The following is a 19054-nucleotide window of genomic DNA, read 5'->3' on the forward strand; positions in this document are numbered from 1 at the left end:
ATATAGTATAAAATCATTTCTTCCCATGTAATCACGCGTTTTTGTTGTTCTTTGTTTCCCGTCGGCCGGCCTTTGGCTTGGCCGTGTCTTCCGCTGTCAACGGCTATTTCTTTCTTTATTTTAAGAGTAAGATTAAAAGTCGCTCTCTCCCACCCGTTGTTGGAAAGTTGCCGTTATTAAATATCACCAAATGCGCAATTATAACAACGCGCTTTTGATTTAAAAAAATATCACCACTTCCACTCCTCTACCGATAGCGCGTAGATCCAATTTGCTCCACTCCAATCCTAACCCATATATAATACAGGGATCCCTCTTGTCCAAGGAAGAACATTGAAAATTTTACCCTTTTGTCTGTTTTTCTGCACATCATTCTCACTACTCCATCCATCTCCCCAAGTTCCTAGCTCTCCAATTTTTCCTCAACAAACCCATAAGGCTCACACCATAGGATTGGTTTGTTTTCCCAAGCTAAAAATAAAATCTTTCAGCAATGCCAACCATTTTGTTGTGGATTTTCCTCGTATACAAGCTCTTGAACACCGTTATCTTGTACTTGATACCCAAGAAATTGAGGGCCTACTTCCCCTTTTCTTGGCACCTGTTCTCGCATCAAAACCAGCAGGAGCAACAACAATATACCAAGAAAATCCCGGTGTCACCGTTGGCTAACGTTTCACGTCGCATGGAAGCGAGTGAGCTCAAGAGGGTGTTCCAAATGTTTGATCGGAACGGGGACGGGAGGATCACGAAGGAGGAGCTGAACGAGTCATTGGAGAACATGGGAATCTTGATCCCGGATAAGGAGCTAAGCCTGATGATTGAGAAGATCGATGTAAACTTAGATGGATGTGTTGATATTGATGAGTTTGGGAATTTGTATCAAAACATTGTGGATGAGAGGCATGAGGAGGAAGATATGAGAGAGGCGTTCGACGTTTTCGACAGGGATCGAGATGGTTTTATCAGCGTGGATGAGCTGAAATACGTTTTGGGATCCCTTGGATTGAAGCAAGGAGGGGGTGTCGAGGATTGCAAGAAGATGATAATGAAGGTGGATGCGGATGGAGATGGTTTGGTCGATTTTAAGGAGTTTCAGATGATGATGAAAGGGGGAGGATTCCTTTGAATCATCAATTGATTTATTCATTAATCTTTACTGCGTTGGATCAAGGATCCAGTCGGTGGAACAGAAGGGGTGGATTCGATGTATTTTCGCGCAAAGATTGGATTTTGTGAGCATATTAATGAAATTAGAATTCTTCTTTCCAAGGAATATTTTGGTTGAGTCAATCGTGCTGTCTATTATTTTTTTTCAAAGAAGATTGCTGTTGTAAATAAGCTTTGTTTCAAAGAAGATTGCTGCATTTCCACGGTTGATTATCATCGTAGGAACTCTTCCGAAATTTTTAGGCAAAAGATGGAAAGAAGAATTTTTTGACGAAATGTGTTAAAAAATTGGAACTTGGACCTAACTCAATCTCAAAACTTAATTAAAAAAGAGAGGATTGTCAAAGTTCATATATGCAACTCTCATGGATTTTATCTAATCGACGTGTGATAACTAACACAATCTTTCACGCTCATGAATTAACATTTGGAGCCTAAAGTTTATTGGTGGTCCAACTATCGGCATTATCGTTATGTGTTGGAGTGCCGATAGTTCAGTCATCTGTAAACTTCACGCTCCAAATGTTCATTTAAAATTAATGAGAATTGCATATATGGACTTAGACAATCTTTCACTTTGAGCTAATTTTTGGGGTTGAGTTAGGTTCAAGTCTTAATCTTAACATGACATCAGAGCTCAAGCCTGTCGAACTGCCGATAGTTGGGTTACTGTAAACTTCACACTCCAGATATTCATGAGCGTGAAATTTATGTTAGTTGTCTTACATCGGTTAGATAAAAATAATGAGGGTTACATATTAAGACTTAAACAATGCTCTCCGTTTAATTAACTTTTGGGATTGAAATTCAATTAGGCCTAAGTCTCAATCTTAACAAAAACTGGTACAACAATTTATTCTCGATAATGTTATCGAACTGATGGTAACAAAAGAAAAAGCTACAAGCTAATCTACAGCTGCAGAATTGTTGATTTCTTCGCATGTCAATGGCCATGGGGACAACCCTCCATTTCGGAGCATAATACTTGGTAGATCACGGGTCGAATTCACAGCCTAATTTTCTTCGAATGCTCCTCCATTGGATCCAAGAAGTACATGCATCATTTTTATCCGGACAGTAAACTCCAAGAACAACGAATTCCTTCAGCAACTATTTGCTTTCATCATCTCTTTGTCAAAAATGGAACTCAAAGTTGATATAAATGATTATTGCAAGGCCATGATTTATAGACAATTCAGCAAATGGCCCATCCTTTAAAGACATCTACAAGGTCAAAGACGAGACAAATTGAAGGCTCCAGCTGATTTTAGGAAGAATGAGATTATGATTTTAAATGTAGTTGTGGCAAACAGATTAACAGCGAGGAGCCTGCCTAGAAACAAAAGTCAACCAATTCAAGATTTCTTAATGGATATGCAACCTTAGTAAATTCAGCAAGCAAGTTGGAAATTTAACCAGCAATGAGAAAGTAAAAGGCATAATAAATCATTTGAGAGAAAGGAGGTCATGCAAACCCAATGAGCTTGGTCTAGTGATTTGAAAGCTCGTGCCTTTTCGCTTCAATTTCCTTTAAATTGCTACGGATGGTTTGCAATTTAGTTGTTAAATTATCGTTATGGTTCTCAACATCTTTCATGAGAGTAAGCAGCTGCTCTCGATACGCTGCACTTAGACGTTTCTTCAGCCGGAGTTCTGCAGTCAAATCTTGAATCTTTTTATCTTTCTCATCCTACAACAATTGAATAATTTGATCAGAGATGTTGAACTACAAAAATGCACAAAGAATGTCATCCTTAAAGTACAAGGGTCATATGGAGGTCCAGATGAGAAATTGCATCTTTTTTTTTAACAAAGAAATTGCGCTTTTCAATGTGCCTTCATCGAACCCAAGACATTGAACAAAAGAAATGGCATTCTCTCACCAAATTAGTTCAGTTCTTCCTCTATCTAATGAGTTCTTCTTTGCAACAAATGCAATAGGGATCGAAAATTGAAGCAATGGACACTCAATAAAAAAAGCAAGAACGAGAAAAGGCTCAAGACTTATATTATAAAGAAGGAGCCTATGTAGTAAAGGATTAAAAGAAACGTACAAAAGTCTGACGCTTCTTAGGCGATGAAACCACCAACGGATGATTGTGGTCTCTCACAAATTTCCGAACAACCCACCTCCCTATATTCTCTCTCTTCACTATAAGCATTGAAGTACAACCTTCCCTTCGTTTTTGCCCCATGTCATTGGATAGTTTACCTGGACTTTGTATATCTCGATTGCCTCTACACCCTAGTCCACGTGATATGATTGACCCATCACGTTCTGATTTACGGGACGATAAAATGCGGGTCCAAAAACCTATTCGCCCAGCATATTCGTCGTAGAACATTCTAGCAGCGTCTTCTGAATCAAAGATCATACCTTCATAGGGTTCCCCACTTAAGTCAGCTTCACAAGTAGTTAAATCCTCAAGTACAGATGCTTCAATCCTTTCATTGCCTACATCCAAAATGTGTTCCACATCCACTGAGAAAAAATGTTGCACCATATCAGTCCAGTATGATGATTGTCATTTGTTAATATGCACGAGCCCAAAAGATAACTGATAATTACTTCAAATTGTATCACACTTTCACATAATTATAAGCAGAAAGGGATTCATTCAAAGATCCATATCTAAACTTTCTTGGAAAAAGAGAAACAAAACCCACAGACAGAGTGATAATGAAACATAGCACAAAAATATCACCCCAATAACATGTTAGCTTTCTTGTACGGAGAGAAACAAAACCACTGATGTTAGCTTCAGAAGAAGTCAAATCCTCTAATAAAGAAGTTGATAGCTTCTCGCGATTTCTCCATACGTGCTAACAATCACAAGTATCTCTAAGCAAAGTTGAAAGAGAATGGATCAATCAACCGAGTAAATTCAAATTTAATAAACTGAGCTACATAAATACGCACATCCACACACACACACACACACTCATACACAAATATGGATATATAAAGAAAACAGAAGGGGGTTCTGCAGTACGAACTGTGGGTGCTAGTCTGCAATTTCTCCACTCCAAAATTTGGAATTCCAGCCCGATTTCGAATTTTATTGTCTTTTTTCCCGAATAAATTGTGCATCCGAAGGGAAACAATCGTGGGTATTTACTGTTACGACCGGGGGATTCAGAAATCAGAAACCATATACTTCTGGTGAAAATTAATTTCACAATTCACAAAAATAGGATCAGCTTGGAGTGACTGAGCAAGAAAGTATTTCTATGACCTATTTATGAAATTATTTTTAAAAAAAACTCAAAATAAAAGTTTTCATACAGTCATTATTTTACAAAGTTTTAAAATATAATTAATTCTTATAATTCTTAAAAATTACAAATATCAAATGCTATTTATACCAATAAAAATAATATATTTATTTATTTTAATCTCATTTTAAAATAGCACACCTAAGACGTACAATTAAGATGAGATTTTATTTATCAAAGTGAAATAATTAATAGTCTTAAATAATAACGATGATATCATAATTTGAAAACTTTGAAAAGAAAACATATATTAAAATATAATAAAGTAAAAAAATAAAAATTTGACAAATGTTCCGCATAAATAATGATGGAATGGAACAAATAAAAAAAAAATTAGAGTACAGATATTTATTTTCCTAATATGTAAAAATTAGGAAAAAAATAACAAATGTGGTTGACGCAGAATGGTTTTTCTTTGCATAGATGGAGGAAAAGTGTTCACAAAAAAATTGCCAAGTAAAACAAAGGATGCCCTGATTAAAATTTGGACCGAACTGTGAATTTCATGATAAAAGCAAACATTGAACCTGACAGCATAGGTAAAACAACTTCTACGCTTTCAAAATTCTAATCCTGTTCTCATAATTACTACATTTTACTGTACAAACTGAAACTAGCACGAGGCACTCACTATACACAGAACGTTACTTTCTTCTAACCGCTAAAATCTTCACAAAGTCTTCCAACATGTACACTACAAGCGGCAGAAGCCATCGTTATTCGAAAAAGACCCCAAATCGTTATTCGAAAAAGACCCCAAATCGATCTTCGGTTCAGATAAGCCAAAAATAGGGAACAAAGAACATTATCGCATCTCCTGGAAGCCGATCTTCTCGTTATTTTTATGAGATCAACCAAGGATAAATCAATCACCAACATAATTAAACAAAATACTGGTGATTTTGGCAGTACCCAAGTGTTTATATATCATCAAGAGCCCCCTCCCAAGAAGCAGTTGCTGCTGCCTGAGCTTCCAAAAGTACTTGGTGCATCACGAACTTGGAACTTCACAATGCAAGTGCCAAGATTATCCAATATTTCGAGGCATTCATGGAAATCTGAATCACTTACCATCAACACCCATTCCCCTTCGTCATCAAGATACTTGAGCTGGAATTGCCCATTTTGTATTTTGAACCTCATGGCCACTTCTTCATACAGTTGAAAACAACCAGCTATAGGGTCGAATTTGAATCGAACTGTATCTTCTTTATATGCAGCTTTAACTATAAGTTTACTACGATTATCACCAGAGACTGCCTCGGTTTTTGAATTATGCATGTCATCATAACTTTTCATGCTTGATGAACTTCCATTCATCAATGACCCTGAACCTGACCCATTTGATGATTCTGTCATGCCAGAGGATGTAAGTTGGTTGTGTTCTACAGCTCCGTCATCTCTGACAGTCTCTATATTACCCTTTGATTTGGAGCCTATCTTACAGTCAGCTGCCATAGAACTCAAGATTCCAGAAAGGAAACGAGATTCGGAAGTCTCTGGTTTCGCATAGTCATTTTCCAATGCCCATCTACTGCATTCTTCTCTTGCAAGGAAATTTGGAGGAAATTTCGGATAAGTTGTCAAAGGCATGGTGTTTAGACCAGCAGGACATGAAAGCCTCACATCTAACGCGGCCAACTGTAATTCTTCGTGCTTTCCGGAAGGAGCATTGATTTTACAATCTCCCCTGTAGAAGTTTGTGTCAATCAAATTAAAACCTGTCAAATCATTTCCATTTAAACAGCACTTCTCTTCCATATTTTCAATGGTGGTCTTAATGTCGATATAAGCTGATTGGGGTACTGTTTTTGTGTTCTGGATAACTAAATCTGAAGCTTTTGCCAAGGGATTATTATATGGTAAGACAACACCTTTTTTAGGATCAAATTCTTGGAGGATTGAGCCAGTAGCCACGATTTCCCCTGTGGTTGGATCAAACTTTAATCCACCTTCAACCCCCTCAACTGAATCTATCACGCTTTGTATTTTTCTCAAAGAACGGTTCACTTTGTTTATTTTCCTAGAAGGCCATCTCGAAATGCCATGTTGCCTGCATATCCTTTTGAGAGTTGTTGGGCACACTATAAAAACAAGAAAAATGGAATGAAAGTCATTTTCCCTTGTATGGAAATGTTTCAATATGTTCATCTCTGCCACATTTCAGTCATCTAGAACATAACTTCCCCATTCCCCATAATTAGATCTATTCACATGTTTGTGTGTGAGAAGTGATCAATAGGAAAACATTTTCAGCCATGTGTGGGCATGAAACTCACCGCCAATGCTTTTTGCAGCATCCTTGAGGCTACCGGAGAAATATTGCTGAAGAACGTGTAAACTAACATGCTTCTCAGCAGTTCTTCGCTTCTTTTCCACCAGTTTCTTAGATCCAGATATCACCTAAAACAAACATAAGAGGGCTCAGAGTCCTATTTGTTAAGCCATTATCACGGAAAAGTTATCATTCCTAAATTTTCTATGTATAATACCAGAGAAATTGTCCGTTGACTCGGTAAAAACCTGTGATACATCCGTACTTGGTAAGATTGTTGCTGTATTAGTGTCTTATTCAATGTAATAAGACCCAATGGAGATGTCAAAGGCCTGATAGGGAAAGAGAGCCTATAGTTCTAAAAGATCCTTACGGTATAGTTAATCACACAAAAGAAGCAGAGGCAGTTAGTATTTACTAAAGTCACAACAAAAATCACAATTCGAGTTTTATTATTTGAACATGATCAGTTACCTCATGTACACACACACACACACACACACATCTGTACCTATTTATAATGGAATGACACTTTGGTCTCTTGAAAAAAAAAATTGGCGTTTCCTAAATTGTGCCCTCTTCCACCCCTTTTATTTTTTACTTACTGTTTATACTCATCTTATCGATAAGTTATTTCTTGCCTATAGATTGGATTTTAAAAGACTAAATGTCTAGAGATTTGGTTTCGCCACTAACTCATACATGCAACACGTGTGCTAGCATATATATATTTAATAGCAAACGTGAATAAGAAAATGCAGAAGTACCTGTCCATGAGGACCATCCGCTTCTATTTTCATAGCAACTGAATCCGGTATATTTTGAGTAACATGTTCAGGGGAGTTTGAATTCCCACTGACAAGCGAATGCTCAGAACTCCTCCGTGATAATGGTGGTGTGCTTTTCCCTTCCCCACCATGTAATTTATCTTTTGTATCTTCCGTCCCAAGATATTTAGCATCCGACACTGTCCTCAAACTCTTGCAGATCCTCTGCATGGTACCTGAGAGATTGTTAAGCAAGAGTTGCTGTTCTGTACTTCCTCTCATATTGACAGGAAGGAAAAACTCAAGTACATAGTCATCATCCCCAGTGAAAGTACTTCTTAGCCTGATTGCAACAGCTGCCTGTAGTCCAAATTTACGGGCATGATGTACAAGTGGGTACTCATGTACATGGTATTCCTTCACATCTGAGCAGAAGAATGGGTGATTCGATTCAAGAGCTTTCCCAGCAACACCCTGTCCAGCCTCAAGATGATGTTGTGCGCAAGCATGCACAAAACCCTGTATATCTTTCTCATTCACATAACATGCTGTATCATGGATCTGCAGCACACACTTTTTATTCGCACTCATACTATGTCCTGTAGCAGATGCTCGTATGGTTTCACTACCAGAACCTTCTATGTAAATACATGGAATCCATACTAAAGCAACTGGCAGTCGATGTGCATGACAAACGGCACGTAAAACATCTGTTATCTCAGCTAAAGCTAGCCCCTGATCCTTATAGAGAGTCTGCAGAAAAATTGAATTTAAATAGTGTTATGGTAACCGTGGAATCGACATAAATTAAAGGACAAGATAAATCAAATATAAAAAATTTTGAGGACAACCTGGAGATAACGTCTAGGAGGTACAATGCTCCTTAAATTCACAGCCTGAAATGTTCATGACAAACAGTGAATAAAATCTCCCATGTAATTAACAAAATATTATTTGTGATTGGGTAATGAAAAAAACATGTCGCAGAACTTCAGGTTAAACGACTCTACAACCAAGAAAAAGAACAAAGAGATAATTTACCATTTTCTCTCATATTATTTCTCTGTCTCATAGCAATTATAAGATAAAAAACCAATAATAAAATTGAAACAACATTGGAGTTAAACAAAGAGAAAATTGAGAATCATATATACGATTTTTGCTCAGTCAGTCAGTATATCTGAATGGAACTTTATTGATTGCTAAATCACGTGATTGCTTTCTCAGTTGTTTCTTCCGTTTCTACATGTAACATATCATACTCAACCACATCAAAGGATAAGAAAGGACAATTTGGAAACAGAGAAATATTTCTCCATAACCTAGAAACACTTGTTAGTTGCTACTAAAGGGCTTTTTTTTTTTTTTTAGCAAGAGATGAGGAAAAATGCCACAAAATAAGAAGAGAAATAACACTAATTAAGAAACCAACAACCAACCTGTAGTGCACGACAAACATTTTCCATCTCCAAATCAAAATTAGATTTTTCCTTTGTGGTAACTAGTTCTAGTACTGCACAACAAGTCCTTTGAAGGGAATCATCCTCGAATATAGGTAGAGCAATAGAGCCCTGGACTTTATGATCAATGGCATATTGTATCCGTAAATATTCAGCTTTATTGTAGAATTTTACATTTGAGGTCCATTCGGGAATCTTTGAAGTAAATACACGACCTATAAGCCCAAGGACAGATCCAGGTTTTGATTCCGAGGAAAATGTAAAAAATCTTGAAACTTCACGGTATCCGCTAAGTGTTTGATCTAGTAAATAAGGTTGCTCAAAAGTGCTTAAGATGTAACGATCCTCATTCTTCATTGGAACCCAGACTTGGGCTAAAATACCCACTTCAGACCATTCCTTAAATAGATATAAAGCTCTGAGCATTTTCTCAGCCAGGGATTGCAAAGGAAGCCTTGGGATCACACTGTTCCGTTCATCACCCACTACATTATGCTGCCTTGAGCTTTTCTCGACCTTCTCAGTGAAATTAACTCCACCATCAGCGGGATTAATTGGTATCGCAAAATGACCGTTTGTATCATGAAATCTACCATCGCTTATGAATGAATTTCCCATAGCATCACCTCCCACCATTGAAATTTCGGAAGTATACTGATCCACAAAATTCAATCCATCGAAGGATGGAAAATTTGTGAATGCCACTCCAGCAGATAAGGCAAAATGGGGAAGCATCTGTTCAGAAAACCCACTGGGGCCGTCATAACACCCAGCATACGTATCAATATTCATCAGTTCTGCAACATTACCAAATGTTTCCTCCCACTTTGAGCTCCGCATACCATTATCCATCAATTCTGCATGCTTACCCTCCATACGACCTTTTGAAAGAGCTAAACTTTCGTGGCCCTTTCCCGTACCCAAAAACGGGTACTCCACTTAAACAACAAGCCAAAAACTAAAACCAACTAGCCAAAACTGACTGCTCTGGAACAGATGAAATTTAGTTTACTCTTTCGAACATTCCCCAAAAAACTCTATCTTGTCTGTAGCCCTTTGGCCCCGATGTTATATAATCTACTCATTGGATTAAAACTACTGGAGACCCTTCTGCCTGCAATAAATATATTCCGAAATTACTCCTGTTCACTCCCAAAAGCACTATTAAAACGAGCATAAATAATACAACCTCTGTCTATAGAATGACAAAAGACAGCTTTGGGGCCAACCTTGTATGTTGACAGATTTTGCGCAGAGAAGCCTGAACAATAATCCACATAGAAATGGCCAGCAATGTAAATAAAGAAAGAAAGAACGTGTCGTTTTAGGAAAAATTTCAAGAAGTTGCCACTACAAAAACACATCTAATCATTACCCAAAAGAATTGAAAAGTTACATAAAATCCTTTAAAAACCAGACTACATGAAGAAAATATCAGCAATAAACATACTGCCATCTGTAGCTTCTTGTATGACAGAAGTTTGTCACTAAACATAGAAAATTTCCGTACTGACATCAAATATTCTATTCATTACCAGAACGAGTCAATCACACAACCACATACTGGCATAACCATATACGTGAAAAACGAGTATATGTATGGATAAAAATTTTATAGATCTAGCTACAAGAACTAAATATTACACTTGACTCCTGTAGAATTCAAAAGCTTAAATTTTCCTCGTATTGTTTATTGGAAAAGGCTAACCTACGGCAGAACGAACTACTTCTTCCATTTGGAAATAAATTCAGTCAGAACACAGAAATAAGGAAAACAAAATTGGAGCAAGTAACCTGACAATTGGATGTCACGTTAATAATCCAGAAAACGAATAAAAATCCAATCATAGCAAACTTACAGCGGCTAAATTCAAATAATTCAGCTGAAATCTGTGGATTTCATGTCATCCTCTGCAAGATTCGTATTGAAGAAATATCTAAAAAACCTCTTGAACTTCAGATGATTACGTATATCCCATTGATTATTCAACACAAAGCAATCACGTACCTGCGAGAGCTTCGACGGAGCTAGATGCAATGGTCCGGAAGATGAAGACTACGCTTGTATATATTTTGCGTTTATTTTAGAATGAAAGTTATATATTTCGCTTTTATTTTAATTCGGAAGTGTTACTTTTGAAATTTATTTAATGATAAAAATTCAAGGACATCTATCATTTTCACTCCAATTACATGTATAAATATATTTTATTTTATTTAATATTTGATTTGAAATTTTATTTTAAAAAAATTAAATTATTATGTTATTCATATATATATATATATATTAAAAAAATAGTTATATATTAAAAAAAATAGTTAGATGAGATCTGTAAAGGGGGAAATTGGAAAACAAAAGCCGAAAAGTGTAATATTTAAAATTTTCACCACGACTTCTATTTAAAATCATAAAGAACTCTTTCACTATTTTATCTAAACACAAATTAATAATTAAATCATTTTTAAAAAAATTATTTAAATTAAAATAATTTTTAAACGATTATTAATTTATTTAATATGATTTATTATTATTCCTTTTCTTAGTGTTAGTATGTCATATTATTTAAACAATGAAAAATAATAATATTTTTAAAATAAATTAAAGGCTTGAGTTAGGGAGTCAAATGATTCAAATCAAGCTAAATAGTATCAGGCTTGAGCTTGGTTTGTTTAAGATTGATAGAGGCTCGAACTCGATTCAAGCTTTTATCATCAAATTCGAGCTCGATTTGTCTTGAAATTACAAAGCTCGCGAAAAGATCGAGCTCGACTCGTTAAAAGCTCGTTTATCATGTTAATCAAGTCAAGCTCGAGCTTGGTTCATTAATAGCTCGTTTATTAGTTTAACAAGCTTGGTTTGAGCTCGGATCGTTTTTGAGCCCGTAAAACATACAATTGAGCTCGAATTTGAACTTGTTAAAAATTATATATATATATATGAACTAATTTAAATTAGACATAAAAGTGTAAATCTATTTATAAATAATCAAAAACAAAAAAACATAACTAAAAATACATAAACGAGCCGAGCTAGAGTTAGAGCTCGAGCTTTCGAGTCACCTAAACAAGCCGAGATCGGATTTGCGAACTTATTAACGAACATGTTTACGAGCTCACAAGTCGAATATCCTTGTGTTTGAGTTTGGTTTGATTAAATTGTCGAACTCGAGTTTGGCTTGATATAATTAAAAACGAGCTTAAACGAACTTTTTATCGAGTCGAGTTTCGAATAGCTCATGAACGATTTGGTTCATTTACATCTTTTATCGGGGTTTTGAAAGCCCGGCTCTGGTTCTTTTACATTTTTTTAATATAGTTTATTATTTATTTTTTTTAAAAAAAAATTTCCTAGGTGGAACCGGTCTACAAAGCCGGACCTTTGGATCTCGCGAATCAGGAAACGCCACCTCATTTCAGTGATCGCTTCGCTAATTCCACCACTGCTTACTCCTCCGCCGCCGCCGTTGCGGTGCTAGCTTCAACAATTGAGCCTTAACGCACGTCAAATTTCTCTTCAGGTTAAAGGTTTGTCTCCCTTTTCTTTTTTATCCATGTATTTTTATGATTGAATTCATTTATGTGTGTTTTTTCTATCGACGACTGAATTATTGCACAACATCTGGGTTTAAGGAGAACCGAGATTCGGTTTCGAAATGCCGGAAGACGATTAGTATTCCGATTATTTTGGTAATTCGATGTTATTTCTATCTCTGTAATTTCACATGCTTGTCATATCTATCATTTAAGCGGAGGCCTGTACGCAGAGGCAGTCAGGAATTGAAGTGGGGGGCCAATGATGGGGCTGGGAAGTTGGGGGTAATTTTTCTCTGTTTCGGAGTGAGAGGTATAATTTCGGAAACAGTACCCGTAAAAATTTGAATCTTCCGAAGTCTCGTATTTAATCTGTAACTACCACTGTTTATTCAGATTATATGCCTTTACTATTGAAATGTAAGAGAAGAATAGAACTGTTGGCTCTCTTCCACATTTTCATGGAAAAATGGAGGTGGAGGATTTTTTTTTTTTTAGTCAAATGAATGTGCAGCTCTGCTCAACATCATCACTTTCTGCTGCAAATCATAGCAGCCACTTGCATTGTTTTATTGTCTAATTTGTTGCAGGATTACTCCATCTTTGGACGGTGCTACTCCAGCTGGATCACGGTAGGGAGCTTGTTATCCATATTATATTTGGAGTTTTTTTCATATCTCTGGTTTTCAAAGTGTGGATTTGTTTGTTCCAAGTGAAATTTTTGCTGAATTCTGTTCGCGGTTGGTTTTAGGATTTTGGTTCGTAGGAATTATCAGAAATGTCTGGACGATTGTTGCAAGTGCATGAAGCGGTATGCAGAGACAGTGATGAAGAGGTGGCCATGAATCCGCGATCTGGTGGAGAAGTGGTTGATATGAATGAGGGATCACGTGAATCTCGTATTCTTGAACTAGAAAAAAAGTTGTCAGAACAAGTTGTTTATTGTGAGGAAGAGGCATACATGTTATATTGTGACTATGCCCAAGCTATGGGTTTTAATGTTCGTAGAGGAAAGCAGTACTATTTTATGGGAACTCGACGGATTAGATCAAAGACGTATTGTTGTTCGAAAGAAGGGGTTAAAGATGACAAAGCAGATGCCAATGGTTTGGGTTATAAAAAGGCGGAAACTCGAACAGGATGCAAAGCAACAATATCTTTCTTGTGTGATGGTAGTGGCCAATGGAAGGTCTCGAGATTTGAGAAGGAGCATAATCATGAAATGGCCCCGCCATATGTTAAGCCCTCGAAGAAATCTGGACAAGCAATTTTGGCTTCAAATGCTTATGGAAGTGGTGGTGCATTAGATTCACTGGTAAATATCTCGCTTACTCATACTTTCATACTTAAATTTAAATTCTTGTTGAAATAAACGTGTTGGAGTATAAAAATTGTTATAGGTACTATATTGGCACTACATTTCAAAATTCAATGAAGTGTATACGATCCATTTTGTAATAAATCTAATGCTATACATGTGGATAAGGTTCCGCTAGAACTTAAGCTACCAAGATTTAGAAAAGTGAACTTTATGAGATACTTCCTTGGGTGTAGGACTAAAGGTCGACAATTTCTTGTAAATCAAGTGAGTATTTCACCTTGGATATTGTTTTTTCAACCAATATTTGGAACTAACTCATTGCGGCCTCTGGCAAGGATCAAAATCGTATCAAGTATTTGTCTAATTATGTTGAACATAGTTGAATCTATTATAACTTGGTGTTCAGATATCAGTTGTTTGATGCTCGTGTATAAGAATACAAAGAAGAAAATTCTTCCAAAAGATGAATCTTTTTTGTCTGCTATAGATTTGTTAAATTTTTGCCTGACTATTTAGGTTCCACTGCCAATGTCCCATCCCATGCTCGAAAGCTTATCTATCTATTGATGCATTGCTTGGTTAGGTTGTCCAAATGCTATCATTTATTTGTGATTGTATCTGATGAAGTTCCATAATGATTCAATAGTCATACATTCAAAAATTTCTTATTTCATCATTAGATGATAAAGTGCATTGGTTCGAAAAATTATGCTATAATTTATCTGGGTTTTAGGAAGAACAATCATGATATTTGTTGTATGTATATTTTCACTGAATACGTGCTGTGCTATAAAGACTAACTTGCCTCAAATTTCAGATAATTTGTCTTTTCAGTTTCTTCGTCTTTCACATTTGTGTGCAGAGTGAAGCCGAAAAAATCCGGGAGCTGTCTTTGCAGCTGGCGAATGTGAAGAGTCAAGCAGAAACATTTGAAAGGCAAGCGGCGACATACAAGAGGCAACTGGATATGATTTGTGAGCATATCGAAGAGCATAATCAGTCGTTGTCGAAGAAGATTCAAACTGCTTTAAACAATGTGAAGAAGTTGGAATCCAAAGATTAGCAATCCCATTGTTTTCTGATTGTTTAGTGCATACTAACATTAGATGGATGGGATGTTTTCCTCCATAAATCGTGTTGTCCATCAATTATCTCTATATCTTGTATATAATAGTGTAATAATTACGACAGCGGCTGCTTTACCATGTGACGAGACTCATTTGAAAACGAAGCATGTGATGATATTCAAGTTATATATCCAAATAATTCTTTAGATAATTATGCATGTTTTCTAGCTTTGGAGCATTAAAAAATTTGGAAGTTTATTAATTAATTATCAAATGGCCCTACAAAAAATTAATTTGATATTTTGCTTAACTTATTATATATTTGGGGTGTTTTCTCGTCTTAGTTTCCAGGTGAGGGAACAAATTTTTATGGCGGGATAACTTTTCTTCGTTTCACGATAGAATTTTTCGTTTGATCCTTTTTCATTACTCGTGGGTGTGGTTGAAGTTGCTATCGTTTTTGGTGTAATGAGATATGTGCTTGCAAGGTGTTTGTTATAGTGTCTGTATCAGTTTTTGTGGTAGTTTCATTTCAATCTCTAGCCTTTCTAAAATGCACAAGCCTACCGTTTTTTGCATTTCTGTTTTAAAAAAAAATGTGACAAGTCCATTGAAGTTGGAAACCACACGTTTCACCTTTGTTAGTAATCGTTATCGTCTGCTTCACACTATGGTGCTAAATGTTTGTATAGCGTGTTGGCCCTCCTCTGCTTACTTCTGGTTTATTTATATACTACTTGCTCTGACTGGGTTTTGAGCTGAATCCGTTTACGGAAGATTCAAGTGCAGCTACAATATCTTCTTTTTGGTCGTGCCACTACAATCTCTACATATAGTAGTGGTCATTGGTGCTAAAATTGAAGCAGTCTGATTACTTTGTGCGAAAGGGTGTTTTCATTTATAATTTTGTTGATTTGCCAATGATTATTTCTGCAACAAAGTTGAAATTTTAGTTGCTATCATAACTATTTATTTGGTTATTAATTTTTTTTGAATACTTGCAGGTAGGAGACATAAAAACATATAGAACATGTGCAAGCGACGCTAGTGCACTAGAACCATGTTCAGGGTTGCCTTACAAGGAAAAGGACAACATTTTCTTTCAGATGGCGAATAAACTGCTCCGAGGTCTGCGCAGAGTCTCACTGCCTTCAGTTCTTAGCTTTGCCCTTCCTTTCAGGTAACTCCTTATTTTCTTTCGTTCTGGATTTGGGTTTATACATGTTCATATGTAGCGATTATAGTAATGCTAATTTGAATGAGGTGGTTAAGTTTCCTATTCAGATTTGGCTCCCCCAGACTTCCTATTCAGATTTGTATATACTATTTCCTTCATTTGGCAGGCAAATTCTTGTTGCTCCAGAACCCATTTTCATTCTCTCTAGGCCTTCATCACACTTGCCTCGAAACCCAAAAAATTGTTTGCAGGTGGTTCCACTATTGCAGAGGAGAAGCTTGAGTCACGGGTCAGTGAATCTGGTCATATCACCAGAGGGAAAGCCCAAGTTTGAGACCCACGAGATTGATCCTCCAAAGAAGGAGAAATGGAAGACAAAGAAAAGGCTGAAGCTACAGAGGAAGAGAGAGAAACAAATGAGAAAGGCTGCCAATAAGAGAGACCCCAGGTGGCTTGGGGTCAAAGGGAAGAAAAAGAGGCAGAGATTTTCTAATGCTGAGGAAAGGATAAAGTACAAGCTTGAAAATGTATATGCCAATCTACAAAAAGTTGTATTTACTCCCTCTTAAATATAGTTGTTGATTTCACTTTCTAATTCACTTCCAGGCCAGAATCAAGGAAAATTTACTGATAGAAAGGCTGAAACGGTATGAAGTATCCAAAGCTCAGGGTCCTTTAGTTGAACCCTGTGTATTATCTGGTGAGGAGCGATTTTATATGAAGAAGATGGCTCAAAAAAGTTCCAATTATTGTCCGGTTGGCAGAAGAGGGATCTTTGGTGGAGTTATCCTTAATATGCATCTGCACTGGAAGAAACATGAAACGGTCAAGGTCATCTGCAAACCTTGCAAGCCTGGCCAAGTACAAGAATATGCCGATGACATTGCTAGGTTAAGTGGTGGAATTCCAATCCAGATTATCGGAGATGATACCATAGTTTTTTATCGAGGAAAGAACTATGTGCAGCCAAAGGTTATGTCACCAGTTGATACATTATCGAAGAAACGGGTATGTCTCTCTGTTTAGCAGTATTCGATGAATTTGATATCATGTATAAAGACATGTATTGTTTAATTATTAATATGTACGGCCAATCTTTTGCCATGATATGGTGGTGAGAACTGGATGGAACTTAAAGTGGTGCTAAATATTTCATGAAAGACGTTATCACAAAAGTAATAAATCAGGTCATCGACAGCTTTAGTTTGTGGTTTCCTTGCATCAATTTCATTATCTTAATTCTTCTTTTACTGGTTCTTGTTCAAGAGTTGTTAGTACTCTGCTACAGATGATCATCTTGATTGAATATCACCAGTTAGCTTTTTATTTTCGCCTTTAAATTAGTTAATCTCGCGTTAACTTATTCAAGCTTCTTGAAGGCACTGGAAAAATCCAAATACGAACAATCCCTCGACTCTGTAAGACGCTTCATTGCCATAGCAGAGAAGGAGCTGGAACTATATCTCCGGCACGTTGCACTTTATGGCGATCCAAACGATAGGGATCCCAAATCAATACTCAATCAACCAAGGAGGAAAGACGAACCACGTAATAAAAATTATCCGGTGAAAAAAAACAACTCTACTGCTGGAGATGGTTCAGAACGATGTTCATCATCAGCGTCTGATTTTGTTGATCAAGAACTTTCTGAAGTTGAGGATATTAACATAGACAATAACGACTCATCAGATTACGAGGATGATGATCTGCTCGTCGAGGACCTGGATTCGTCTAATGAAATTTTTAGGGACCAAATAATCTATCGAGATAGAAAGTATTGAGGCGGAGTTTGTATGTCAATGTACATGGGATACAAGTGATGATCGTCGTACAAGTATGAAGTTGAGCTTGTTATTCAATCATGAATGACTAAATGACTTCCATTTTAAAAACTTAATTGAACAGTATTGTTTTAAGGCAACTCGATAAATTCAACAGGTAGATCGGATCGTTGTTGGTGGTAGATAAACAATTGCTTCAAATATATTGCGTGTTTGCTTGTTTGACATATATATATTCTAATTGCGTGAACTATTTTTTAGAATAAATTAATTATTCAAATTAAAATTAATATATAATATATTTTTTCACAAATTCAAAAGTGTCGATGAATAATACATATTTTAGTAATTTAAAATGATAGATAATTATAGTAATTATTTTTCGGGGCACTCCGAAATTGAAAATTGAGTATTTATGCTCACACTCAATTTTTATGCTTTTTTGTGTGCGTAAAAGTGGAGTGTGAGAATGAATTTTTTTTATTTTCGATAACATTTTCCTTATTCTTAACCTTAATAATATTTTATTGCATATAAGACAAGAGCACCCTATACTACCAAGAGAAAGGTCCTCTCACATATCTATTTCTGTAAGATAAATCGAGTCGACCCATATATAAAATGAAAAGTAATTCTTTTAACATAAAATGTAATATTTTTTAATGAATCAGGTCAGATTAAATAACTGTCTCAAAAAATTATCTCATAAAATGATCTCACATGAGTTTTTGTATATTAATTATATATAATTACAATGTAAGTTTAGATTTGACTAAAACACTCATATTATCGCACTGTCTACATGATTTTATTATATTATAATAATAATTTTTTATATTTTATTTTATCTCTTACTATTTCAAATAAAAAATTATAACTTTTATTTTAAAATTTTTTAAAAATAATTTTTTTATTTTATAATTTTACAAAACAACACGATATTTATGCTCGATCCGCTCGTATCAATAAATGTCCCATTAGCTACAAAGTCTTATTATTTAAGAATCACACGTGAAGATATCCAAATCTTTGGTAAGGAAAATTATGTTTACTTTACTTGTGAATTAATCATTGACCAATTAAAAATTTTCCCTTAATTATGATTGGTTGAGGTACCAACCCTAAAATCACCAACAAATATCATTCCATCTATTACTTTTTGGATAATTAATTAAAATCCGATAATATTATTATCTTTGATAACGTTTTTTATGAGATAATCTTAAGAA

General features: G+C 35.8%; 5 protein-coding genes across 22 annotated transcripts; 3 read left to right on the top strand and 2 right to left on the bottom strand.

Moving 5' to 3' along the window:
• Nucleotides 1–239: 239 nt before the first annotated feature.
• LOC140978467 (calmodulin-like protein 3) lies at nt 240–1380 on the top strand. Its single transcript, XM_073443540.1, has one exon. It carries the CDS (start codon nt 494–496, stop codon nt 1127–1129), a length of 636 nt encoding a protein of 211 aa, XP_073299641.1. The 5' UTR covers nt 240–493; the 3' UTR covers nt 1130–1380.
• Nucleotides 1381–1958: 578 nt separating this feature from the next.
• LOC140978584 (uncharacterized) lies at nt 1959–4394 on the bottom strand. 6 transcript variants are annotated; one of them, XM_073443755.1, is made up of 4 exons: nt 4168–4394; nt 3225–3652; nt 2646–2860; nt 1960–2499 (listed from the first exon to the last, which is right to left on the bottom strand). In XM_073443755.1, exons 1-3 carry the CDS (start codon nt 4259–4261, stop codon nt 2660–2662), a joined length of 723 nt encoding a protein of 240 aa, XP_073299856.1. In that variant the 5' UTR covers nt 4262–4394; the 3' UTR covers nt 1960–2499; nt 2646–2659. The 6 variants fall into 6 exon arrangements, 5 of the variants coding, with proteins under 5 accessions (XP_073299853.1, XP_073299856.1, XP_073299854.1 ...); XM_073443753.1 differs by having other exon boundaries at nt 1961–2503; nt 4168–4393; XM_073443756.1 differs by having other exon boundaries at nt 1962–2394; nt 2682–2860.
• A 507-nt stretch (nt 4395–4901) lies between these two features.
• On the bottom strand, nt 4902–11016 carry LOC140978468 (protein NLP9-like). Of its 7 annotated transcripts, XM_073443544.1 has the most exons (8): nt 10957–11007; nt 10808–10885; nt 10178–10209; nt 8928–10062; nt 8340–8384; nt 7489–8241; nt 6726–6849; nt 4902–6530 (listed from the first exon to the last, which is right to left on the bottom strand). In XM_073443544.1, the coding sequence occupies exons 4-8, from the start codon at nt 9822–9824 to the stop codon at nt 5377–5379; spliced, it is 2973 nt and encodes a 990-aa protein (XP_073299645.1). In that variant the 5' UTR covers nt 9825–10062; nt 10178–10209; nt 10808–10885; nt 10957–11007; the 3' UTR covers nt 4902–5376. The 7 variants fall into 7 exon arrangements, with proteins under 7 accessions (XP_073299645.1, XP_073299643.1, XP_073299642.1 ...); XM_073443542.1 differs by having other exon boundaries at nt 10138–10209; nt 10808–11016; XM_073443541.1 differs by having other exon boundaries at nt 10178–10298; nt 10808–11016.
• A 1562-nt stretch (nt 11017–12578) lies between these two features.
• On the top strand, nt 12579–14895 carry LOC140978474 (uncharacterized). Its single transcript, XM_073443560.1, has 4 exons — nt 12579–12635; nt 13070–13111; nt 13246–13794; nt 14663–14895. Exons 3-4 carry the CDS (start codon nt 13258–13260, stop codon nt 14861–14863), a joined length of 738 nt encoding a protein of 245 aa, XP_073299661.1. The 5' UTR covers nt 12579–12635; nt 13070–13111; nt 13246–13257; the 3' UTR covers nt 14864–14895.
• Nucleotides 14896–14906: 11 nt separating this feature from the next.
• Nucleotides 14907–17948, top strand: LOC140978470 (uncharacterized). Of its 7 annotated transcripts, none has more exons than XM_073443548.1 (5): nt 14907–15035; nt 15872–16047; nt 16211–16571; nt 16651–17052; nt 17424–17948. In XM_073443548.1, the coding sequence occupies exons 1-5, from the start codon at nt 14907–14909 to the stop codon at nt 17823–17825; spliced, it is 1470 nt and encodes a 489-aa protein (XP_073299649.1). In that variant the 3' UTR covers nt 17826–17948. The 7 variants fall into 7 exon arrangements, with proteins under 7 accessions (XP_073299649.1, XP_073299650.1, XP_073299652.1 ...); XM_073443549.1 differs by having other exon boundaries at nt 16253–16571; XM_073443551.1 differs by lacking the exon at nt 14907–15035 and adding an exon at nt 15127–15218.
• The last annotated feature ends 1106 nt before the right edge of the window (nt 17949–19054 follow it).

Source organism: Primulina huaijiensis, chromosome 6 (assembly GCF_012295235.1).
Source record: "Primulina huaijiensis isolate GDHJ02 chromosome 6, ASM1229523v2, whole genome shotgun sequence".
Classification (NCBI taxonomy): Eukaryota; Viridiplantae; Streptophyta; class Magnoliopsida; order Lamiales; family Gesneriaceae; genus Primulina; species Primulina huaijiensis.